Genomic DNA, 27,412 nt, shown 5'->3' on the forward strand with positions numbered 1-27,412 from the left:
TTCGAAAAGTTATTATAACACTGAAGATCAAAGACCAGTATCTTAGTGCTTTCCATTCCCAGGTGTCTTAAAACATTAAAAGCTCACAAATGTTTGTTCATTGACTTTAATCACCATTTCCTTGTTAATGTTTTGGGATCATGTTTTTTATATTGAGATGGTGGAATAAGAATTTACAGCTCCAGACAACAAATTTATGTATAATCTATGAAGTGAATGCTGCTAGCTCATGCTTTGGCCATGATGGAAATACACAGTGAATTTTACGTTCACAGGTCAATTGAAAGGCTGAAATACTTTCACTACCTCTCCATTAGGTTCTTCCTCCCCACCTTACCCACCCCTCATGATCAAAGCTGAAAACAATTTAAGCTTAATATGGAAAAAAATCTACTGACAGTGTTGATGAATCTAGTTCTTTTAAAAAGAGATTTCCCTGATGTTACTGAGCTATCTACAATGTTTTACTAATAGAAACATAACCTAACCAGGTGCGTTTACAAAAGCCACCTGCAAATGAGATTTTACGACTTGCTAGTATGGATTTTAGATTTTTTTTTCAATACTCAAATTTCTCCAACTATAAAATAAAGGAATAAATTCTTCACAGAAAATGGGGGATTATAAAGTAGTATGATCCTCTGTATGCCGTATCAAAAATCCTTTAGTATATATTTACACATATGCTGAGTTTTCTAAAGTGGATATTTAGAGAAATGATTACTGGAGATTCATGCTAAATCCCAGAAGGATGTCTGTTTTATGGCTTCACAAATGGCATAATAAGCCCCCAAATGTCAAGTAATGTTACCGTTGCTAATTAGAACTAAGCCAAAGATCCCTCCCACTCCCCACACTTCAGTCTATAGTATGCCCATAATTTGCCCTCAGCTTCCTACTTGTGATTTTGCATGGTTTTCTAATGAGTACGTGCATTAGTGGTACAAGGAAGAAGTAAAGTTCAAAAAAACCCTTAATTAAGAGTAACAACAGCCTTCCTAGAAATTAGAACTGTTAAAGTCTTAGGAAGTTGAGGGGGGATGGGTGTGACATCATCCAGGGATGTCATACCTACATTAATCTTGCTAAAGTAGCAATGAAGGGGAAAAATGACACCTAGAAAGCAGAGGGAGGGAAAGGGACACAAGTCTTTGTTTAAATGTCACCTTCTCAGAGAGGCCTTCTCAAACAACTCTTTAAAATAGCAGACAACGCCATCCATCTCCCAACCCCGCCTAACTTGACCTTTTCCCCCATAGCACTTGCTACTTAGGATATACTATATATTTATTTATGATGTTTGTCTCTCCCCCCTCTCCAACTGGAATGTGAGCTCCCAAAGGAAAGGAGCTTTGTTTTGTTGTATTCTGAGCTCTTAGAACAGTTCCTGGCGTGGAGTGGACGTGCGTATTTGTAATAAGTGAACACTAATTTATTTAGTAAGCACCTGTGCTATGCCAGGCTCCCACCTCCCTCCCTTGATACTTTTCATAGAGCATTTGTTTCATTCTAAGTGTACATCAGCCATCAAGGTGGATATGGATTTTGTTTGTTTACCATTGAGAAACTAAGGCCCAAAGTCTATGAGTGACTGGCACCCAGATACCATTTACCCTGCCAGCCTCCATCCCTCTTCTTTTTGAATAGTAATTTAGTTTCTAGTGACCAAAAAATGCACCAACAGAATACCTTTTCATAATTTGGTGATCTAAGATGTTACCAAATTTTTCTGTCATTCTATTAATTTGTCATCATTGACATATTTTGAACAAACCTTTTTTTAAATTGGAAATTGAGATACTTTTGTTCTTTCACTGGGTAAAGTAAGCATTCTAGGCATGTGTACTAGGTTTTGTTTATTTAATGGCTTTTTATTTTCTCGATTTGGGTTCAATTGGGGTGTATAAGTGAAACTTTCTGCCTGGTTGGCTTCTAGTGTGGATTATGCTGTACAGGTCTAGCTTTTGAAGCTTTAAATTGCCTTTTATTTTTATTGCTGTAGCTGTATACGCTATTAGATATCTTCATCTGTTCCCAAATGCTACTTTCTTCAAGTGTGCTCAAGATAAAATGGGATTTGCAGAAGCCCAGACAACTTGCTCTTGGCTCTGTGATGACTAAAAAAGAGGACAGTAAGAATCAGGTGCCAAGTAGCAGCAGAAAGAGTTGCCAGGTGGTGAATATTAAACTGAACAGCCCAGTATTGTAGCTTTTTGGCTGGCAAAATGAAAATACAAAGCCTAACAATAGATATCTTTTTCTGTCATAACATTTTTCTTGACTGGGAAGAGGTTTTAGAACCATGATAACATTGTTGCTGTGCAGACAGAGCAGCCTGTGAGGCTGAGAGCAGCCTTTATTATGAAGCCTGTGAGACTGGGACCACATGGAGAGGTGACACCATTCACACGTTTCAGGTTGCTTTTGAGTTTACATTATTTCAGTATTGGACCTTAATTCTTGTCTTGCACTTCTATTGTAATGAGCCACAGGCAGACCTGCAAGGGAAACCTAATGTGCATGGAATTGCAACAAATTGGATTTTTGTTTTCCTCAAGATTCTACACAGCTATTTATTCTGTTCTGCAGTTCAGAAGTAAAAATTATTTTATAAAAGCAACACAAACAGTAACTTATCTGTTGACACTTGTAAATATATTTTTTATTTGTTTCTAAAACTTTTTATTGAACTGTAATATACATACAGAAAGATGTGCTTAGGTGTACAGTAGGCCCCCTTACCCATCCAGGATATGTTGGAAGACCCCCCAATGGATGCCTGAAACCGAGGATAGTACTGAACACTGTATATACTATGTTTTCCTATACATATATGTTTGAGGTATGACAGCAAAACTCGCACAAATTTATTTTTCCTTCTTCACACTTTCACGATAGAGGATTTGTTCTTACCATAGATCTTAGCAACCTCAGCATACTATTTTTTTTCTTAAGTCAAGAACTTTAACCTTTTTGCTTAATGGAAGCACTTTACAGTTTCTCTTTGGCATATGGGAATTACCGGCATCACTACTCTTGCTCTTTGAGGCCATTGTTAAGTAAAATAAGGATTACTTGAACACAAGCACTGCAGTACCTAGACAGTTGATCTGATACCCAAGATGGCTAGTAAGTGACTAATGGGCAGGTAGCATATACAGCATGGATATGCTGGACAAAGGGATGATTCGCATCCTGGGCTGGGCCAGCGTGAGATTTCATCATGCTACTCAGAACAGCACTCAATTTAAAACTTATGAATTGTTTATTTCTGGAATTTTCCATTGAATATTTTTGGACTCCAGTTGACCACTGGTAACTGAAACCGTGGAAAGCGAAACCTCGGGTAAGTGGGGGCTACTGTATATAGCTCACTAAATTGTCGCAAACTGAACACACCTGTGTAACCAGCACCCAGATGAAAAAGCAGACCATGACCAGCACCCCTGACCTCCCTTTCGTGCTGCCTTCCAGTCACTACACCCCCTCCAAGGTCACTACTCTCCTATCTTCCAACAGCACTAATTAGTTTGGCCTATTTTTTGTCTGCCTTCTTTCACCTAATGTGTTTGTCAGATTCATCCATGTGGGGGTAATTGTAGTTAGTTCATTCTTTTTACTGTGTAGTATTCCACTGTGAATATATCACAATTTATCTGTTCTTCTCTTGAGGAGGCAGTCGGCTTGTTTTCAGACTACTCCAGGATATTATGAATAGCACTGCTATGAACATTTTAGTACATGTCTGATGGGCATAGGCCCTCATTTCTCTTGGGTATATAGTTAGGAGTGGATTTGCTGTGTTATAAGGTATTTGGAATATTTAGCTTTGGTAGAAACTGCCAAGCAGTTTTCCAAAGTGGTTGTACCAGTTGACCTTTCCACCAGCAGTGTATGAGAGTTCCACTTGATTTATATCCAGGCCAACAGTTGATATTTTCCTTCCTTTTAATTTTGGCCACTCTGATGGATATATGCAAATAAAATTTTTAAATTAAAAACAAAACAAAAGAAACTGTTTGCCCCAGGGTTGCTGCTTAGACTTCTCTAACCTCAGCAGGAGCCTGATCTCCATAGGGGTTACTTAATGTCAGAAGACAGAACCAGGACCTAGGGAACGTGGGTCTGAGAGAGACCATACAGTTGTGGTATTCAGTAGATTAGACTCTACAACTATTACAGCTGAACACATCAAAAGTTTTCATTGTGGGGGCCGGCCCGGTGGCATAAGCAGTTAAGTGTGCGCGCTCTGCTGCAGCGGCCCAGGGTTCGCCGGTTCGGATCCCGTGCGCGCACCAACGCACCGCTTGTCAAACCATGCTGTGGTGGCATCCCATATAAAGTGGAGGAAGATGGGCATAGATGTTAGCCCAGGGCCAGTCTTCCTCAGCAAAAAGAGGAGGATTGGCAGATGTTAGCTCAGGGCCGATCTTCCTCACACACACAAAAAAGTTTTTATTGTGTAAGGGGTGTTGGAGGCATAGATGAGCCATATTTAAACAAACTGGAATGCTGGGAATGGGTGCAGAGATATGGTTAATTGAATCTTCTTGTTAATTGAGTATTAATGAAAGTACCTTTCGGGGCTGGCCCCATGGCTTAGCAGTTAAGTGCACGCGCTCCACCACTGGTGGCCCAGGGTTCGCATCCCGGGCACGCACCGACGTACCGCTTCTCTGGCCATGCTGAGGCCGCATCCCACATACAGCAACTAGAAGGATGTGCAACTATGACATACAACTATCTACTGGGGCTTTGGGGAAAAAAAAAAAGGAGGAGGATTGGCAATAGATGTTAGCTCAGAGCCGGTCTTCCTCAGCAAAAAGAGGAGGATTAGCATGGATGTTAGCTCAGGGCTGATCTTCCTCACAAAAAAAAAAAAAAAGAAAGAAAGTACCTTTCCCTTTTTGTGTGACTTTTCTTGAAAATGCCCCTACTTTACTGTTGCAGGCACAGTAGACTGATTTTTAAAAAGAATTTCAATGAGTTACAGTTGAATCAAGAAGTTTTAAGACTAGTGCTTTCTAAAAGAAATGTTATTTTTAATTTGAGTCTTCTCCCCACTTAGATTGTACATACTTGAGAACAAGTCCCCCAAATTATACTTCTCAGGGTTTCCCACAATCATTCATATTTTAGTTATTTATGTGTGTGCGTGTATGTTGGTTTTAATGTCAGAGGCTTCCCCCCCACCCCCAAAGCCCCAGTAGATAGTTGTGTGTCATAGGTGCACAGCCTTCTAGTTGCTGTATGTGGGACGCGGCCTCAGCATGGCCGGAGAAGCCGTGCGTTGGTGCGTGCCCAGGATCCGAACCCGGGCCGCCAGCAGTGGAGCGTGCGCACTTAACCGCTAAGCCACAGGGCCGGCCCAATCAGAGGCTTTTTTAAACTGTATTTTTCTCTGATACCAGAAAAGTTCCAAAATTTCTATGAGTATTTACACTGAAAGTAAAAGTCACCCAGAATCCCACAACCCAGAGATAACACTGTTAACTCTTATTGTCACTCTGTCTAGTATTTTCCAGTACGTCTTTCCACGTCAGTCAGTGTTCTGTGCTTCATCATTTTGATGACTCCACAGTACTCCATTCTCCATTATAATTTATTGATCCAGTCCCCTGTTATGGGATGTAAGATTGTCACTGATACTTTGCTATTAAAGCCCTGCAGTCAGCATCATTGCAGCTAAAGCTTTTGCACACAGCCATGATGTTTTCCTTAAGCTAAATACCCGGAAGGGAGCTATGGGTCGAAAGGCAGGTACATTTTAAAGCATATTTGCTACACATTGCAAAATGCCCTCCAGAAAACATGCCCCAAATTATGCTGTAATCTGCTTGTGTGAGAATGCACCTTTCCTGAACCCCAGCCAATTAAGTAGGTCTTTTAAAACCATTTTCTTTTTTATAACCCGTAGAGGGCTTTTTTTTTTTTTTTTGAACAGTAGTAAAGTGTGTATACCTATTAGATATAGTAACTTATGGACATTGGCCAGGAGCACACCTGAGATTTCATGTCTACCACTGTTGGGCATAATTCCCCCCATAAACTTTGTATTTGTCAATGTATACAGAGTAATTATAGCTCTGTGGCTCTTCAGGCCTGTATACTTTTGTTCTTATTTTCCTCAGGCTTGATTTTATACTTCTACTTTTGTTTTCCAGACCTCGAGTCTGTCTTTCTGGTTTATCATTATTTTAGGGACTGTGTTCTGGTTGTAACAGCTGCCTCAAATCTTTGCGAGTAAAGGTGAGACTTGTGTAAATGAGATAAAATGTTTCTGGCTTCTCTCTCATTCAAAAATAAATGAAAAATATTACCAGAATGTGTTCCCATATAGGGAGCAAAATAAATGAGCACCCCTCAGAGATCTAACTGATCGCTCACAGCCTCCTAGAGTTGCGTGTGCTTTAGAGAGAACAGCAGGTGAGTGAAGATGCCCTCGGGTTTGTTGCTTAAACTGCTTTTATTTATACGGTACTTTGGAGGTTAAAAAGTCCCTAAGCAATAGCAATTCCTTCACTAAAAATATCAAAGGACAGCAGTGGTTAACTCTAGGGTGGGGAGGGAGGGAGACTGACTTCTCACTTATATTCTACCTTCTGGAATTTTCTTTGAGTAGATTACTTTTATAATGTTTAAGCTATTAAAAAAAAAAGAGCAGAGATCAATATATTACATTTTAATGGATAAAAAGTTTTAAAAACTAAGCTAAAATGTGCCATTTTCTGCCTGTTTTGCAAATTAATCTTTTTTTTTTTTTTTTTGATTTTGTGAGGAAGATCAGCCCTGAGCTAACATCTGTGCCCATCTTCCTCTTCTTTAAATGGGTTGCTGCCACAGCATGGCTCGACAACCAGTGCGTCGGTGCATGCCTGGGATCCCAACCGGCGAACCCCGGGCCACAGCAGCGAAGCGCGTGCAGTTAACCTCTTGTGCCACCGGGCCGGCCCCACAAATTAATCTTTTAAACATAAGCCTAATTTAAAATCTTAATGTTTTTCTCTCATTTTTTACTTAAAGGAGTAGGTTTTTAACACTTACTAACCTGAGACTATAAATGCAACAGAAAAAGAATTCAACAAAACTGAGGATACCCAAATTCCAGTTTTTACAACTGTCTTTTAAGAGTCTTATTCCTGATGTTGCAAGCAGCTGATCCCTTTCAAGGTGCGGCTGTATCCTTGAAAGGTACAAAAGCAGTAATTACAAGGACAAGAAAAGGTACAGAAGTGGTAGTAACAGCCTGTCCAGGTAAGTAGGGATGAAAGTTCAGATGATCAGAACACATTGCCTAGAATAAACATGAAAAAGATTGGGGTTGGGGGTCAGAACAGATCTCAGATGACCAGTCCAACTACCAGCCACCCTAAGTGCTTCTCTTTGACCTTTGGGACAGAGCAGCCCCCTCCTGAGTTAGGAGGAGGGAAGCTCCAGCCTGTCTGTGGAGGGTAGAGAAGTACATGAGACAACCCTGGTCACCGTCATATGCCTGTCCGATACAGATGCTGAGACCTACGCTGACAGACCAATTCATTTCTGGCCACAAAAACTCAAGCGGCAAAAGAAAATTAGGAAAATTACAATGATAATTCCTTATACTTAAGTCCTGCGATCCCTCCCTCCCTCCTTTCCTCCCTCCCTCCCTCCCTCCCTCCCTTCCTTCCTTTTTTCTAGGAAGATTAGCCCTGAGCTAACATCCATTGCCAATCCTCCTGTTTTTGCTGAGGAAGATTGGCCCTGGGCTAACATCCATGCCCATCTTCCTCTACTTTATATGGGACGCCGCCACAGCATGGCTTGACAAGTGGTGTGTCAGTCCATGCCCAGGATCCAAACCCGCGAACCCCGGGCCGCCAAAGCAGAGGGAACGAACTTAACCACTACGCCACCAGGCTGGCCTCTGCAATTTTTTTTGTTGTTGTTTAAAACTTTAATGGTTTTAATTGACCAAAAGGTGTGTTTTACCATGGGCTTCATCTTACACTTGGAGAAGCTCCGGGTGCAGGACATCAGCTATGTCTGACAGTACAATATATTTCTAAGTGTGTAAACACCCTTTAAACATGCAAAACATTGTTCTTATATGACAGTCCAATTGTTGTGCCCCTTGAGAAGATGACTTCTTCAGCTAACCAATCCATCCTTTGTGTTATCTCAGATTTTTGTATGTACTTAATAATGTCATATTCCTCCATTTGACCTTGTGCTTTAATTTTCTCATCTATAAATAAGGGTGATAATAGTACCCACCTCATATGGTTGTGAAGATTAAACATAATACATGAAAGCTCTTAGCACAGTCTGTTAGCAGTGATAGCGTGTGTTTACTAGACTGTAACCACCATAAGAGCATTGATTTTCATCTGTTTTGTTTACTGCTCATCTGCAGTATCTAGTAGAGTGACGGACACATAGGCAGAGGTGAGTAAATATTTAATAAAAGAATAATGTTGAAGTTATTGGCATGAATTTTTCTGTCAATGAGCTATACACTCCTTGAGGGTTTTTTTAATCCCTTGTTGTGCTGATACACAGTAAGAACTTAAAAATATTTGTCGAATAAATAGTGAAGATCTATGCTTATCACGCAGTTGTAACTAAAATCCTCACCTATTCCATGGCCAGTGGGACTGAGATAGCGCTAATAACAATAGCTACCATGTTTTGCGCATCCGTTACGTATGTGCCAAGCTTACCACCTGCATTCATTCTTTCAGCAACTATTTTCTTATGCACCACAGCTGCACCAAGCACTGTGGTCAGCACTGGGACCCACACTGGAGAAAAGACAGAGATGTGCTTTTCTAGAGTTTATAGCTTATGACCAGACAACAATGCCCAGGTTTTAGTATCTCTAGCCTTTCCCTCCACCTTGGCCTGCTCCCAGTATCATCAGTCTGGGGAGGATGATACTGGGGGCAGTATCCACTTCCAGAGGAGTCCTGCCTTTACCAATTCAGTTCTTTGGACTTTGTTTTGTTGCAGTATTAGAAGAAAGGAGGAAAAGATTAGTATACTGTATGTGCAGGTTAAAGTCAAGAGGAGTTTTTTAGGCAATTATAAGAAGTCTTTGGAAAGTTGGATGTATGAGAGAAGTAGATGAGAAACAAACAAAAAAAGAACTTTAGAAGTTTTGATTTCCCTTATTGGTATCTGATAAATAACAAACTTGAACTTTTTTAAACTTATTTTGGGTTTTTGAACAATATTTCTCAGATTGCAAGGGCTGCGATTTTAAAGCAAAGCAGAATGATCCATCTCACAGGGTCTGGTTTAAGGAAGTTCACTAGAATTATTCCAGATACTATTATAAGAGTGGCATTTGGAAAGAACTAGTAAACTAAAAAAAAGAATGTCACTTGCTATATGAAATCAATAATTTACTTTGATCTGGTAAAGTTTCTGTTACCTGTTAAGTATTTTGGGGCTTTCTAAACAAATGTGACCCAGCATATGAGACATTCTTTCCTGTAAATTCATTGCTTGCTTTTTATTCCAACACATGCCTTTTAAAACAATTGAGGCAGGAAAGAACACTTAACCAAATGGTGTAATGCACTCTGTGGCCTTCTAGGTTTACATCTGTTGACAGCTATTTAAAACCCAGTAACTAATCAATTACTGTTTCCTTAATATATGCCATTGATCTGTGATAAAGTTATATATTTCTAAGTAATATTAAAGATGTTTGCATTTCTTATTTTTGCCATGTCAATCTGGATTGCCTTGGTATTTTTTCATATCTATCTTTCTATTAGACCATGCATTTTCAAGGGCTGGAGCCCTTTCCTCATTCACCTTTGTGTTCTCTACATCCAGCATAAGGCTGGGCTCACTGTAGGTATGTAGTAAAGAATGAACAAATGTATAGTTGTTTCAAAGGCCCAAATGTGAACAGGACTTCACAGAGTTAGTGGAATGAAACATAAATATACGTTTGTTTTGTTTTTTTTTGAGGAAGATTTGCCCTGAGCTAACATCTGTTGCCAGTCTTCCTCATTTTGCTTGAAGATTCACCTTGAGCTAACATCTGTGCCGATATTCCTCCATTTTGTATGTGGGTCACTGCCACAGCACCGGCGATGAGTGGTGTAGGTCCGCGCCCAGGATCCGAACCTGCGAACCTGGACCATTGAAGTGGAGCATGCCAAACCCAACCACCAGGCCACTGGGCCAGCCCCACATGTTATCTAGTACTTGCCATGATCGATCTCTCCCTCTCTCCTCCTCTTTCCCTCCGTCCCCCCTCCCCCTCCCTCCTCCTCCCTCCTTCTCCCTTTCCCTCCCCCTCCCCCTCCCTCCCCCTCCCTCTCCCTCCCCTCCCTCTCTCTCCCTCCCTCCCCCTCCCTCCCTCTCTCTCCCTCCTTCTCCCTCTCCCTCCTCCTCCTCCCTCTCCCCCTCCCTCTTCCTACCTCTACTTCCCTCCCCCTCCCACTCCCTCTCTCTCCCTCTCCTCCTCCCTCCCTCTCCCTCTCCCTCCCCTCCCCCTCCCTCCCCTCCCCCTCCCTCTTCCTCCCCCTCCCTCTCCCTCCCTCTCTCTCCCTCCCTCCTCTCCCTCCCCCTCCCTCTCCCTCCCTTCCTCTCTCTCTCTCTCTGACACACACACACACACACACACACACACACACAGGAAAATACCAGAAAACAGGCACATTTTGAAAGTTGTGTTATGTACTGATCATCCTAGTACTGTAGCTATAGAAATGATTTTACTTCCGTTCTTTCAAACATGAACATGTTCCTCTACAAACCAAGCAAAAATGGATACTGCTATTATCATAGTTGGAATTTCAAGAAGTGGTTTTTACTTCAATTTCATAGGGACTACTCCCTCTGAACTTCAGTGTCCAAAAGTTGCTTGAATTCTGGGGCAGGGTCCCCAAATTCTCTGTCCAATGGAGGCCGGTGTGGGCCAGACATTGTTACAAAGTCTGATAGCGTGCTAATTGAAAGCTTTCTTGGCATTGCCAAGAGAGGGAGTTAAAGCATCCGCTGAACCTTGAACCCAGAATAATCACCTACACTTAAACTACAAGGAACAGTGAGTGGTTTCAAATGATTCTACCCACAGACAAATATAAAACTTTTGTCTGTTTAAAATAGAATGAAACTTTCTAGTGTTGAACTGGATTCAGACCATTATTTTTTTTTTCAAATTACTTTATCAGATGGTTATCAACTCAGATTGCTTGTAACAGGGTTCTCCCTCCACAATTTTTAAAAAAACAAAAATTGAAAACTTAGATTCTTACGCTACTTTACTGGGTGGGATAGCTCTTGGACTTAATTTTCTAGACAGATTTGATAATTTCATCCAAAAGGTTTGAACAGCTATAGAACACACTTCTTACTTTCTCCCACCAGTGTATTGGGACCTTTTTGTTTTCCTTAATTGTGCTTTTGCTTCAGAATGATTCTTGCTGCCTAAGTGAGTAGTGAATAGGGAAAGTAGAGTTTGTCACAGAAATCTGTTTGTTTAAACAGTGAAATAGAAGGTCGTGAAGATGTGATTGCTTCTAGTAATGTGTGTTAATAGGTAGCAATATATACCTTTCTGGATGATTATTACACTGGTGTTCTCATCACTTGGTTGATTCTTAAGGAGCTGGGGATCTGAAGTGCTCTCAGAACTCTCTGGGAACATTCTTCTAGGAAAGGCTAAGCCCAAAGAGGTGGCCCTGTGCTTTGCTGGCCCAGTGGCTTCTTGTACTCAATTTGTGTTGTGAGGGATGGAGCCATGTAACCCTGTGGGCTTCATGGTTTCATTTCTAGAATGCCCTTTGCACTCTGAAGCACCACTTTTGCAGAAATAATTCTTTATAAACCAAAGCCTGGATTATGAATGAAGAAAGTAAAGGAAGAACGAAGGCAAAACAACGTTTGAATCATAGTGAAAGTTTCACAGAGAGTTTGCTCTGTTGGCTGAGATTTTCTATGAAACTATTCTTATAGAAAGACACAGTAAGAATTTTTTGCCTAGAGAAACATTTGCCAAACTCCTTCTCCAATCATAGCTGGAAAGAAGACTGCTAATCCAGCAGGAGATTTGTCTCAAAATAGCCGGGTTATCTTTTTCTACTAATGTATCTAATTGATTTTCACCCTAGGAGGGGAGGTTGCTACAAACAGCTACATGGGCATAAACGCTCTGCAGACCAGTAGCAGTTTTCCAGCTGGTCCTGAACCAGTGTTTACAAAGGACAGTGGATGACCTGCATCTCAATACGTCTGGCTCTTCTGTGGGCAGGCTGGTTAGAAACAACCAAAGAATGAGCAAAGACACAGAGCTTGTGGCATTCCGTAGCATTGAGGATTTAAAGCCTGAATCCTTAGCAGCCTGGAATTTTAAGAAAAGTCAAGCGTTTTTTGTTGTTGTTGTTGTTGTTTTAATTTTTTGTTTATTGCAGTAACATTGGTTTATAACATTGTATAAATTTCAGGTGTACATCATTGTACTTCTATTTCTGCATAGATTACATCATGTTCACCACTTAAATACTAATACAACCCATCACCACACACACGTGCCGAATTATCCCTTTCGCCCTCCTTCCTCCCCCCTTCCTCCCCCCTTCCCCGCTGGTAACCACCAATCCAATCTCTGTCTCTATGTGTTTGTTTGTTGTTGTTATTATCTACTACTGAATGAGGGAAATCATACGGTATTTGACCTTCTCCCTCTGACTTATTTCACTTTGCATAATACTCTCAATGTCCATCCATGTTGTCACAAATGGCTGGATTTCATCGTTTCTTATGGCTGAGTAGTATTCCATTGTGTATATATACCACATCTTCTTTATCCATTCGTCCCTTAATGGGCACTTAGGTTGCTTCCAAGTCTTGGCTAATGTGAATAATGCTGCAATAAACACAGGGGTGCATGTATCTTTATGCATTGGTGTTTTCAAGGGTTTTTGTTGTTGCTGTTTTTATTTCTTTTTTTAAATAGCTTTATTGAGGTGTAATTTATAAATTATAAAATTCCATGCTTTTAAGTGTACAATTCAGTGATTTTTTAGTAAATTTACAGAATTGTGCAACCATCACCACAGTCCCATTTTGTAACATTTCCATCATCCGAAAAAAAGTACTTTGTGCCCATTTGCTGTCATTTCTCCTTCTCACCCCCAATCCCAGGCAATCGCTATATTTTCAGTCTTGATAGATTTGTCTTTTCTATATTTCATATAAATGGAATCATATAATATATGGTCTTTTGTGACTGGCTTCCTTCACTTAGCATAATGGATTTCATCCATGTTGTAGCATGTATTAGTACTTTGTTCCTCTTAATGGCTGAATAATATTCCATTTATGGATGTACCACATTTGTTCTTCTGTTCACCAGTTGATGGACATTTGGGTTATTTCCAACAAGGTATTTTTTGAAGAGCCACATTACTGCCTAATACTTAAAAAATAATTTAAGTATCAACTTTTGGAAAAACATAGGATTGGGAAGCAAAATGAACAAGGAAAGCCCTGGCATTTTCAGATTTTATAAGCCTATTATGACTTAGTAGGTAGAGGGAAGAGGCTTGCTGCTCTTTCAACCCTCGGTTGGAGCTGTTACTTTGAGCTAATGAAGTTGCAAGCAGTGGCCCCATTACCTCACTCCCTATTTTCATGGCTAATTGGCCCACTGGGTCATTGTGTCTCTGGTAGTGTGTTCAGATGAGCTGAAGGCACATCACACAGCTGATTCACCCATGAACAAATACATCTCTTAGATAATAATAAAAAAATTCAAAAACTGCTGCTGCTGGAGTACACTTTGGGCATTAGATGGTCCAGGCACTGTGATTGGGGCTGGAGGCACTGTGATTGGGGCTGGAGGTACAGTGGTCCTTGGCTTTAATTTACATGCAGTTCCTACTAAGGAGACAGAGTAAACAGATAGGTTATTCCATGTGAGGTAGTGACAAGCCTTTTGGAGAAGCAAGGAACAGAGCTGGAGAGGGGGAGGCTGGAGGTGCTACCATCCATGGGAGGAGAAGGGTTGAAGAAGGTGTCTCTGAGATGTTTGGAGCTGAGACCCAGGTGGATGGGTATCCAGGAGAAGAGCCTTGACGCAGGAAAGTAAGTACAAAATCCCTGTGGTAGGAATGGATTTGGCCTGTTCAGAGAATATCCCAGAGGCCATTGTGCCTGGAGCACAGTGATTGGGTGCTTGGGAGGGGCGGCCACAGCCCAAATCTACTTGTTTGCAGGAAATATTCAGGCTTTTGGTGCCTCCTCCTACCCTGTTGTTAAAAGGACAAAAATCACTGATGACATTAATCTATGATAGACGTGAGAACTGAGGATAAAACCATTATAATATACTAGTAAACCACCTTTCATTGTTTCTCTTCCCCTGCTTAGATGTTTCCAATCATGTGTACTTTTTTAATGCTGAGAAGGGAAACAGTTTATGGTACTTAAAAAAAGTATTGTTTTTTATTTATCAGATAGGCAAAAAGTATCTACTACAACACTACTTGGTGTAGTGGTGAGAGTGTGGTAAAACAGTACTTTCATACAGTGGTTGTGGGAGCACAAATTGCTGCAGCTGCGTTCTCCAAAGTATTTGGCAGTATCTAACAAAATTGAAAGATCTATCATATAATGACATAAAGAAATGGAAAGATATCCCATGCACATGGATTGGAAGAATAAACATAGTTAAAATGTCTGTATTACCTAAAGCAATCTACAGATTCAACGCAATCCCAATCAGAATCCCAATTACATTCTTCATGGAAATAGAAAAAAGAATACTAAAATTCATTTGGGGCAACAAAAGACCCCAAATAGCTAAAGCAATCCTAAGAAAAAAGAACAAAGCTGGAGGCACCGCAATTCCTGATTTCAAAACATACTACAAAGCAGTGGTAATCAAAACAGCATGGTACTGGTACAAAAACAGACACACAGATCAATGGAACAGAATTGAAAGCCCAGAAATAAAACCACACATATACGGTCAGCTAATTTTCGACAAAGGAGCTAAGAACATACAATGGAGAAAAGAAAGTCTCTTCAATAAATGGTGTTGGGAAAACTGGACAGCCACATGCATAAGAATGAAAGTGGACCATCTGCTATCGCCCTTTGCAAAAATTAACTCAAAATGGATCAAAGACCTGAAGTTGAGACCTGAAACTATAAAACTCATAGAAGAAAATATAGGCAAGACACTAGTTGACATTGGTCATAAGGGAATCTTTTCAGATGCCATGCCTAGTCAGACTAGGGAAACTAAAGAAAAAATAAACAAGTGGGACTTCATCAGATTAAAGAGCTTCTACAAGACAAATGAAACCGGGATCAAAATGAATAGACAACCCACCAGCTGGGAGAAAATATTTGCAAAACATATATCTGACAAGGGATTAATCTCCATAATATATAAAGAACTCACACAACTGAACAACAGAAAAACAAACAACCCGATCAAAAAATGGGCAGAGGAAATGAACAGACACTTCTCCAAAGAAGATATACAGATGGCCAATAGGCATATGAAAAGGTGTTCAACATCACTAATCATCAGGGAAATGCAAATCAAAACAACACTTAGATATCACCTTACACCCGTTAGAATGGCTATAATCACCAAGACAAAAAACAACAAATGTTGGAGAGGATGTGGGGAAATGGAAACCCTCATACACAGCTGGTGGGAATGCAAACTGGTGCAGCCTCTATAGAAAACAGTATGGAGATTCCTCCAAAAATTAAAAATAGAATACCCTATGATCCAGCTATCCCACTACTGGGAAATATCCAATGAACCTGAAATCAACAATCCAAAGAGGCTTATGTACCCCTATGTTCATTGCAGCATTATTCACTATAGCCAAGAAGCGGAAGCAACCTAAGTGTCCCTCGACTGATGATTGGATCAAGAAAATGTGGTATATAGATATATACAATGGAATACTACTCAGCCATAAAAAAGACAAAATTGTCCCATTTGCAACAACGTGGATGGGTCGACCTGGAGGGTATTATGTTAAGTGAAATAAGCCAGAAAGAGAAAGACAAACACTGCATGGTTTCACTCATATGTGGAATATAAACCAACACATGGTCAGAAAGAACTGTATTGTGGTTAACAGGGGCAAAGGGGGTGGGGGGTGGGCACAAGGGGTAAAGGGAGACATGTATATGGTGATAGACAAAAATGTACAACCAAAATTTCATGTTATAAACTATTAAGACATCAACAAAAATTGAAAGATCTATCATACCCAGCAATGGTATCATATGGCCAGCAATTCTATTTCTAGGTAAAGTCTCACCTGTGTATACAAGGAGACATGTACAATCCCTTGCCACATAGTTAGTATTAGCAAAAACTTGTAAGCCATCTACATGTCACTCAGTAGAGGAAATCAAGAAATTGGTTTATGCGATTATGGGGGCCTGGGAAGTCTGAAATCTGTAGGGCAAGCTGGCAGACTGGAAGCTGACACAGCAGTCTGAGAGCAGAATATCAGCTTCCTCAGGGAAACCTCAGTTTTATTCTTAAAGCCTTTCAACTCATTAAATGAAGCCCACTGAGATTATTGATGGTAATCTCTTTTACTTAAACTAAACTGGTCGTATATGTTAACCATGTCCACAAAATTCATTTGGAACAACACCTAAATTAGTGTTTAATTGACTGGGTACTGCAGCCTAGCCACGCAGACACATGCAACTTACCATTACAAAGGGGTACTGTAGAGAAGTTAAATAGGGATAAACTCAGTCAATATATATCAAGGTGGACAGGGCTCAGAAGCATAATACTGAATAAAAAAAGTAAGATGTAGGGGCCAGTCCAGTGGCATAGTGGTTAGGTTCGAGTGCTCTGCTTCAGAGGCCTGGTGTTCGCGGGTTCGGCTCCCAGGTGCGAACCTACATACTGCTCGTCAAGCCATGCTGTGGTGACATCCCACAGAAAAAATAAGAGGAGGATGGGCACAGATGTTAGCTCAGAGACAATCTTCCTCAAGCAAAAAGAGGAAGATTGATAACAGACGTTAGCTTAGGGCCAGTCTTCCTCACTGAAAAAAAAAAATGTGAGTGAAATGTATTATATGATACCATTTATTTTATTAATTGCACAAAGCAAAATTATATATCAATCATGACTAAATATACGTGTGGAAAAGTATAAAATATGAGTTAGAAAGTTAACAGCAGTCATAATTAGCAGGTCCCTCTGGGGAGGAAAAAAGAGATGTGAGACTTGGAGGAGGTGGTTAAAGCATCCTGTGGTTTTGTAATGTAGTTCTGTAATGTTTTAATTCTTTTTCAGCAAAGGAAATCAATATATAACAGTGTTAACCATTATTAATTCTTGTGAGGACTACAAGTAGTTGTGGAATCTTCGTTTTCTTTTTCTTTCCCTTTTTTTTTAAGGGAAAGAAAAGGAGAAGGTCAGAAATATTCATTTGCTTGGGTAGAATTGCTCCATATTGTGATATTATTAGAAGATTAATTATATTCATCAAAAATCAGGAGTAAGTTATAAGAAAGCTTCTAAAAAGAAAAGGAAAATACTGTAGAGACTCCCATAATTTCTCACACTAAAATAGTGCTCCATCATAAAAGCATTTTCGTCTCACACAATTTACTTCAAGGAACTTGTACTGAGGCCTGAGGGATGAGTGCAAAGGTTAGTAGAGAGGCTGCCAAGGCCTGACTCCAGCGCTTGCTGCCTGTGGAAACTTCAGCAAAATTTTTGAATTTAACATCTCAAAGTTTTAGTGTCTCATTTGTAAAATAGGGATGATAATAATCGCAGTATTAGGATCTAATGAGAAAAACCCATGTAAAGTGCTAGTCATAGAGCCTGAAACATAGTAGCACTCCATAAACATCAAAATGTATCTCAAATGGAAAAAAGGAATAAAATGTTTTCAACTGAATAAAGCAGATAATGATAACACCTTCGATTTCCTTTGTACCACACGCTTCTCTAGAGGGTTTTGTATTCATGGTCTCTCTCATCCAGACGTGACACTTTGAGGTAGAAGTGCCAGTATCATTTGTTTTCATGTTACGGAGAGGAAATGGAGGTACCTGGAGACATTTGAAGAGTTGAGTAGTATTTTAGAGCTTTTGTCTTGCAATATTAATTACTGCGATTGATTCAGCATGCACTGTGTCAAGTGCTTTGAAGAGCACATAATAAGTGCTCTGTAAATATTAGTTATTATCTCATTGAATCCTCATACCCTCATGAGGTGGAAATTATTATTATTTCCATTTTATAGAGGAGACTGAGGCTCAGCAATGTGGGATGTGATTTGCCCAAGGATTCAAGGCCAAAGTTTTTTTCATGCTGTGTCCCCTCACCCCCTAAGACCCATTGCTACTGGGATGGCGTGTTACAAATTATAGATAATACAAATTGATACACAATACAGGTCGATGTTAGTAGCATAGATAGATAATACAGACTGAAGAGGAGCCAAAACATTGTTCGCATTTGACTGATGGGAAGCATTTTTATGTGTTTATATATTTGAATACGAGTATTTCTGCTCTGACTTAATACTTCAAACAAAAAACATCTCAGTTGTCTAATTTTCTTTTACTTGGCTTCTGCTCCCCGTTCAAGATGGGTATGAAAAATATGACTCTTCTGACCATCTGTTAGCCCCACAAGCAGCTGCCTTTTTGCCAGATTTATTCACTAATACTTTCCCTTAAGGCAGGGGACGTAATCAAGTTTTGATGATGTTCGTCTAGGAACAGCAACTTCTAACAACACGAGGAAGGAAGAAGCGAGATTTTTCTACAAATGACGTCTATCTAGAAATATTCTCAAACACTTAACCCTTATTAACAGATATTCTTGTCATGTGAAATTAGAATGTGCCTTGATTGGTTTAAGCATTTGTGATATTGCTAGATTAATTTATATGAGATTGTATAGAATAAAATAATATCAAATGTCAAGGAGCCATACATTACCTGAATCAAGTTATAAAACTATTTAGAGATTCTTAAACCACTTTTAAAACTTATTCCAGTATAAATATTACCCCCATTTTTTAACTTAGAAAAATAAACCCCTGAAATATCAAATAATTTGTCCTTGGTCATGTAGAGAACTGGAAAAAGAAACGGAAAGAGAAACCAGTTCTTAGAAATGTAGAGTCAGCTCAGTTTAACTATCTGGCTAGTCATAATTAATTGTATTGATTTCTGCTTAATAGTCTGTAGTTCCATACTGGGAAAGGTAATGATTTTTCGAAAATGAAACAAAAATCTAAATGGTGAGAAAGTTAAAACCATGATAAGGTTGTATAATTTGTTTTAAAGTTATGACCTGTAACTTCACAGGAGGCAAAGGAAATTCATGCGATAGACCAGCTAGAAATCTGGTGGGAAGTGCCTGAAGGTTCCGAGCGTTCTATTCCTCATCATTTTATTTGGAATAGCTAACCACTAATTCCCCAATGCTGCTGAGCTTTTGTGATAGAACCAGCCCCCCTTCATATGAGACTCAGCACAGGTAGAACAGTGGTGTTGCCAGTCATTTTATTTTAGCCTAGACTATCTATATTCTTCTCTGAATGGAAGTAAAACTCACTCTGGTTGAAAGAAACTGGTTTGATAACTTACCCTCCTTGCCAGGCAGTAACTGGTGGAATACATACTAAGTTTTTGTTATTGATTGTAACAAAATAGTGCTTCTTGGCCCGTTAATACCTTTTGTAATTTATTTTGTTTTTATACTTGGTATCTTAAACCTTTTATTCTTAGTGCCAAACTTAAAATCGATTTGTTCATTACTACTGGTGATTCTCTAAATTTTAAGCTCTATAACAATTCAGGTCTTAACAAACCTTAACAAGCATGACCTTTGACCCACCTGCTGTCCTCCCCAAAAAAAAGTGGGACTCATTCAATTCACAGGACTTCCATTGCTACTATAAAATTTTACAGATTGTGGACTACAAAGGCAGCACTGCTTTTTTGTTCCTGGGTTTAAAAATACATGTACTTCAGCTAAAAGAACTAGATTAATGGCCAAGAGCCAGTGTAGAAAAGGATTTTCCACTGTTCAAAGAGGCCAAAATTTCCGGGGGAAAAATTTCTGTAGCTAAACTTAAACAATAAAGAATTGAAATATATGTTGAACTTTCCAGCTTAAAAACTCTTGTATTGTTTTCTCTGAAGCTGGTTGTAGTCTCAAGTCTTAGTTAAACTTTATTTTCCAGTACAATCATTTAGATAGTGGCATATGCTTGGTGTTAACTTTGGAAGTTCTTGTTAATTCATTGTTTTTGATATTTTAATAAACGTTTCAAGAATTATATCAAGAGATCATATTTTCCCCTTATTTGGATAAGCTGAACTAAGAATAATCTTAAGAAAGAACACAGATTTGGGCTTCTTTTTATGACCGTTTATATGCTAGAGGACAGAGTTAGCTCTGCATTGGTTTCCTTGTATTCTTACCATCCAGACTCAGCCTCATAAGAGTGTTACAAGAATTTTAAATGATATTTTAAAAATACTTTTATTTTTATATTATAACTTATATTCTTATCATCCAGACTTGGTCTCATAAGATTACTATAGGAATTTTAAATGAGATATTTGGAAGAAAAAAATTTTATTTTTTTATTAGAAAGTAACCATTTTCGAATAAGTTGTTAGATTTTAATAAATTATTGAAATCTCATACATTGCTGATGGGAATGTAAAATGGTACAGCCACTCTGGAAAATAGTTTGGCAGTTTCTTATAAAGTTAAACATACACCTACCATGTGAACAGTAATTGAATTCCCAGGTATTTATTTTAGAGATATGATCACTTAGGTTCATGCAAAACCTATACATGATTGTCTGTATCAGGTTTATTTGTAATTGCCAAAAACTGGCAACAACTCAAATGTTCAACAGGTAAATGAATAAACTGTGATACATTCATACTATGGGATACTACTAGCAAAGAAAAGGAATAAACTATTGATACACCCAGCAACTTTGATGGTTCTTAAGGGCATTGTGCTGAGTGAAAAAGCCAATTTCAAAAGGTCACATACTGTATAATTCCATTTATATAACATCCTCACATGGCAAAATTATGGTGATTGAGAGCAGTGGTTGCCAGGAGTTAGGTGGGGTGGATGTGGCTATAAAGGGGTAACATGAGGGAGATCTTTGTGTTAATGGAACAGTTCTGTATTATAATTGTGATGGTTATACAAATCTATACATGTGATAAAATTTCATAGAAACAATGCACACCCTCCCCTGGAAATGAATGATATAAAAACTGATAAATCCAAATAAGATCTGTAGTTTAGTTAATAGTGTACAAATGTCAGTTTCCTGGTTTTGATAATGTGCTATGGTTATATAAATTATCATTGAGGGAAGCATTTATGGGAACTCTCTGTACAATTGTTACAACTTCTTGTGACTCTTAAACTATTTCAAAATAAAAAGCTTAAAAACAAAACAAGGGAATTGAGGAAAGATGATAGAAATAGTAGCTGTGGCTACAGGTCTCTGTTATCAGTTACTGAGGTTTACTGTCTTGCAGAGAGACTAGTGGGGGAGTCAACATGGCTTTGGGGCTTCATGGCTACTGGTTGTGAATGAGGCTCAAACAGCTGACTGGCTGTTATCCCAATACAGGATGAGTGGACTTCCAGTTAAGCATGGCAGATTGATCTCATGTGTTCTTCTTCTCTTTTTTTCAAGAATACATTAAAATGATGGCAAAGGAACTAAAAACAACAACAACAACAACAAAGCTGTAAATCCTTGGTGTAGAGACCTGAAAACGGAAATATCAGTTGCCAGAGGCCTGAAGAAATTTGAGGTGATAGAAAATGGACAGAGGAGTGGTAACTGTCTTAAGAGGAGTTACCACTGATGAGAAGTACTGATGAGAACTCAGCCATTCACCCCAGAGAACTCCAAAGGCTAAGGAGCAGGCCCCACAGAAGGCAGGGACGGAGGGGAGACATGGAGCTAGAAAAGGAGTTATGCAAGGTGCTTAAACTGCCAGGTTCCCTTTGTTACCCCAACCACCACTACTGCCAGCAGCTCCCTCTGCCTGGCAGACTGGAGATTTAATCTCAGGATACATTGAATCAGAGAAGCTCTTGACTTGGAAACACTACCCAGGGGTGGGTGGGAGTAAAGCTCAGAGCTGAAAACAGGGGAATTCAGTAAAAATCAGCTCAATAAACTGTGGGATTCTCAACTCCCTTCCCAGATGGGAAAGCCAACCACCTGGTGATTGCCCCCTCACCCCACCCAACTACAGGAAATTAGAAACTTCTCTGGAGAAACCCAGTGGCCCTGGTTACTGTCATGTAGCGGGTTTCTCTACAGCTGACTTGCTGTCCAGTCACTCTGAATGAAGCCTACTAGTCAAAAACCACTCGTATACACACCCACAAGCTTCCAGCCAGCGTTTTAGGGCCTTATTCCTAAATATGAACAGACGATCAAGGATCACCAGACATTTGAGGAAAGCCTCCAACACAAAAGACAGATAGATACCAAGCAATGAGAAGAAATAATCAGGAGAAAATATGGAGAACTGGAAGAAAATACCAAAAAACTACAATTAATTTATTTAGGGAAGAGATGATATTGCATCAATAAAACAAGAACAGGATGCTTTTAAAAAGGAATAATCCAAAAACTTGAAAGATCCCAAGTTAAAAATATGATATCAAAAGTTTTTAAAACATAATAGAAGATTTGGAATGTAAAGTTGAGGATATCTGTCAGAGATGTAGAACAAAAAGTGGAAAAATAGAGAAAAAAGGTAAAATGATTAGGGAATAAATCCAGAATGTGTGAAATTCTCATCACAGTTCCAGAAAGAATGAAGAAACAGAAACAAAACAGCAACATTTTTCAGACCTGAAGGACATAATTTTCTATGTGGATAGGATCTGTTGAGTGCCTAGTAAAGTAAATGAATAAAGTACTTGCACTGAAACAGACCATTATATAGTTTGAGAACACAGGGATAAAGAGAAGGCTTCCAGAAATAAACAAGCCAAAAAAAAAAAAAAAGCCACATACAAAGGAAGAAGAAATGACTGCTGACTTCTCAATAGCAAAACTGAATATTAAGGATGAAGATAGTGGAGCAATATCTTTAAAATCACTTTCAAGCTATAACATTCTACCCAGCAAAATAACAATCAAATGTCAAGGTAAAGATAATTTCAGAAACTTGGGGATTCAGATTTACCTCTAATGCATCATTTCTTAGATCATTCTTGGAGAATGATCTCCAGCAAATAGGAATGAATGAAGAAAGAGGAAGATGTGGAGTCCAGTTAATGAGACCTCTACCACAGGGGACCAGAAAGGACACGCAAGGGCAACAGTGTGGCAGGGACAGTCAGGCCAGACTGAGCAAGAGCCAGACTGAGGACGAAGAGTACTTGGAGAAAGTTCAGGGGGGAAAATGGAATGGAATATTAGCTGACAACTTTGTATGTTTGAAAAGTAATATTATAGTTTTCTGCTAGATCTGGTGGAGCGTGTGGAAGAATTTTAGATACATAGAAGACTAAGCCTCGGGGCAGTCGGGGTGGAATGCGATATTCGTTAATCCCAGGGGAAACAAAAAAAGACTGTACCAAGAAAGGAAACATAATCCTTAGTACATTCCTTGCATTGTAAAGACCAGTATTTACAAAGTCATAATAAACCCTGACTATTGAATTACCAGGAAATTGCCATTTAATTATGTAGGAAGGATTGGGGAAGGGAAACTGGTGTGATGTGGAGAGCTAAGTCCTCATCTACTGTAGTAGAAAGCCAGTAGTTACTGTCCAAAATTGAGAAATCAAGATTGTTATTCAGAGCTATGGTAATAAATACAAACTTAGTTGAAAGTGCTCTTGGGAGTAAGGCCAGGGATGGGGAATGGTTGAGGCTGGGGTTGTTTTCCATAACAAGCCTTTATCACTGTTTGATAAAATAAAAGTTATTACATTCTCTCTATTAACTTATCATGGAGAACCTTTTTATCCCAAAGAGCATGTGTGTCAAGTATCTGTCCCTTTGAATGTTGTGTCATTTTTCATTCTTTTTGTTGCCTGGTTGTTTACAAACAGGGTACACATTTTGGGAGAGGGGATAGAGAGACTTGAGTGGTCTCTCTGGAATGATTAATATTGTGAAGATTGTTGTTTGTAGGTGGAACAAATATATTTAGTCACCATGTATTCTAAGTCAAGAAATCAGAGCCCCATAGGAATGATTTCTTGTCTGTACTTCAGATTTAGGATATTTTAAATTTATTGCCTGTCTTATACTTGTCATAGCATTTGTTTCTATGTTTATCACTTTCTGGTGATATAGGAATGACACTTTTAAAAATGAAAACCATGACATCTGCAGAGATATGGCATCATGAAATCCATGAGGGGGACACGTCTTCCCATCCACTACTGTGTGCACAGGACCTAGCATACGGTAGTTACGCCATAAATAGTTAGATGAATAAACTTATCACTAGGGAAAAAATGCCAGTGACCACCTAGAAACAAGGTTCCAGGCTGGCCTGTGTCCTAGAACTATCAGCAGCACCCATCCCCATACCCTGTCCTGGTAATTAGACATAGTAGAAACAAAATCTCTTGGAAATTTCTGTTCGATTGACAGCCAAAACACTGCCATATAATTAAGTTCTGATTATGCACACCTGTTTCTTTACACGATAATAATAGCCATTAACCTACTTAAACCCAAAAGGGAGCATCAGCTTCTGGGCCCACAGCTCCTTCAGGGTATGCTTTGTAGAGACTGGCATGTCTGCTACTTGCTCCGTTTACAACAGGTTCTAGGCAACCCTTGGGCAACTGGAGAACTGCCAGGGTTACGCAGGCCTTACCAGTGCAAGCACCCCATTCCATCCGTAAGGAAATATGTGCTGTTCATTATTTTTAAGTAAACATTCGTGACTTTGTAGACTGTACTCTCAAGCATACATAGGTATCCCAGGCTATGCAGTGACAAAATATAAAGATTACTTGGTCTCCCGTTTGCTTACTTTATTAATTTGTTTGTTTTGTTTGTTTGTCAGAATGTTGTGGAACAGTTCAATCCTGGGCTACGAAATTTAATAAACCTAGGAAAAAATTATGAAAAAGCTGTTAATGGTAAGTCTTTCTATTTTCTAAATTTATGAATATAGAGCACATATAAAAGCCATTCAGTAAATAGTTCACTTAATTATTTTTAAATGTTTAATATTGAATTTTTAAAATATCTTTAAATTGGTAGAACTTTACAATTAATTTAACTTACAGAACTTTGCAATGATAGGATATTAGTGTATTTGAAATGAGTAAATTGAATAGGCTGCTATAAGTGATGTATTTTAATTATTAAATCATGCTTTTTGACATGGCTCAATCTTTTATATCATTGCCATAAACATGTTTTCTAGTTTTTAAACCAAATTCTTTGTGAACTAATAACATATAGAAAATGTGTACTTAAAGTATTTAGGTTAGTGTCCTGCCATATAGGAATTATTCTCCTTTTATTTATATAAAAGAGTTTCTTACCTTTGATTGTATCACTTTTGATAGTAATATGAGAAATAAAATCTTTAGCCTGAATGAAAAAACATCTAAATTAAAGGTTGAACTTAGATTCTTACTTCAAAATGAGTGCTTCATTTAAAATGAACTTGAGCATTGGCTTTTGAATCTCCTTATGAACCAGAGTTGTTGCTAGTTTGAAGAGATTTCATTTGTTAAAAACAAAATTTCAGCCAAATAAAATTGAAGATCTTAATTGGCTTTATTCAATAATTCATGAATGAGGCAGCATCCTGTCTAGCAAGTAGAGAGATACTCTGAGGAGTTATACAAAATGGAAGGTTTTTACAGGAAGGTGGGTGGGGCAAGGAGGTTATTAGCAAAAGAAAAGAAAGGATTATATTGGGCCAGGACAGCTTCTCTTTTGGGGGAAGGGTTTTGTCATTCAGATGGCCTCTTCTTCCTCTGGGGGAGAAGGGAGGGCCCACATGACAGATTATCTCACTGGTACTGACCAGAAAATTCCAGACTGGTTGATGAAGATTACTTTTCTGGGGAAGGTCAAAACTGCAATTAGGGTAGGTATTAAATCTAGGCTTGGTTATCATGGGCTTTAGCACAAGTGACACCATTTTGGGCCTGTGGTTTTCTCTTTAACAATTTCCCCTTTTTGATCAGACTCTCAGCTTGTCTGAGAGATGTGATCAAAATTTAAGACATTAGTGCCATTCTCAGCTACCATTCTGTAGTTTTCAGGGCTTTTTCTGATCCTCTGTGTGATATTCACAAGCATGATATTTTTGCTTAATTTCTCTGACACTCACAAGTCACAGCTTCAGGTTCACAATCTTTAGGTTGGCCATCTTCTTCACTTCTTTTTTGACATTCTAGTCTTAGGGAGATCATTTCCCCGGTGGTCAGTGGCTGCAAACATGGAAGTAAAGCTTTTGAGAGGATACAATGTACCAGGGAGACTATAAGCAGGATAATTCTCAATGTTTGGAGTGTAATTTGGAGCCATTGTTCAATAGGGGAGAACCTCTGCCCTCTAGGTTCTTCTGGCTGGTCTAAGAATTAAATTGACATGAGACAGAATAACAGGAGAAAATCAAACAAATTTAATAACATGTATACGTGGGAGAAACCCAGAAAAATTGAGTAACTCGCCAAAGTGGCCAAAGCCACCACCTTCAATACCATCTTTAGCTAAAGACAAAGGAGAATGTTGGGGGTTGTGATTTGGGACTTCAAAGGGGAGGAAGACAATTCACATGGAGATGGAAAAGCAAATGTTTGGTAAACAAATGTTGACTATGCCTTGCAGGGACAATGACGGAGAGGAGTTTGATTAAATGGCCCCCTGCTAGGTTCCTCCCTATCACACCTAGTCTATATTATACTCTAGTTATCTTATAGTATTATCTCCTTCCTTGAACAAGACTTCCATCTTAAATTCTTTTAGGCAGTTAGAGGGAAGGTCAAAGTTTCTTCCTGAGTCTTTTGTTCTTAAAAAGTAATCAAGCCAGGGGCCAGCCCGGTGGCGCAAGCGGTTAAGTGCACACGTTCCGCTGCGGCGGCCCGGGGTTCGCCGGTTCGGATCCCGGGTGCGCACCGACGCACCGCTTGTTAGGCCATGCTGTGGCGGCGTCCCATATAAAGTGGGGGAAGATGGGCATGGATGTTAGCCCAGGGCCAGTCTTCCTCAGCAAAAAAGAGGAGGATTGGCATTGGATGTTAGCTCAGGGCTGGTCCTCCTCACAAAAAAAAAAAAAAAAAAGTAATCAAGCCAAAGACACATTTTGGGGTGGCAAATTCTGATCTCCCACAGTCCCCAAGACCCAGACCAAAGAAATCAAATGAGTCAAAGACCCTTTGAAG

General features: G+C 39.2%; 1 protein-coding gene across 1 annotated transcript in view; it reads left to right on the forward strand.

Annotated features, from left to right (window-relative positions):
- BAIAP2L1 (BAR/IMD domain containing adaptor protein 2 like 1) overlaps positions 1–27,412 on the forward strand; it is a 103,794-nt gene that overhangs the window by 2,083 nt on the left and 74,299 nt on the right. Inside the window, exon 2 of the mRNA XM_058569283.1 lies at positions 25,072–25,147. Within this exon, the coding sequence (XP_058425266.1) occupies positions 25,072–25,147 (76 nt within the window). The remainder of the gene's footprint in view (positions 1–25,071; positions 25,148–27,412) is intronic.

The sequence above is a fragment of the Diceros bicornis genome, chromosome 26 (assembly GCF_020826845.1).
Source record: "Diceros bicornis minor isolate mBicDic1 chromosome 26, mDicBic1.mat.cur, whole genome shotgun sequence".
NCBI classification, from domain to species: domain Eukaryota; kingdom Metazoa; phylum Chordata; class Mammalia; order Perissodactyla; family Rhinocerotidae; genus Diceros; species Diceros bicornis.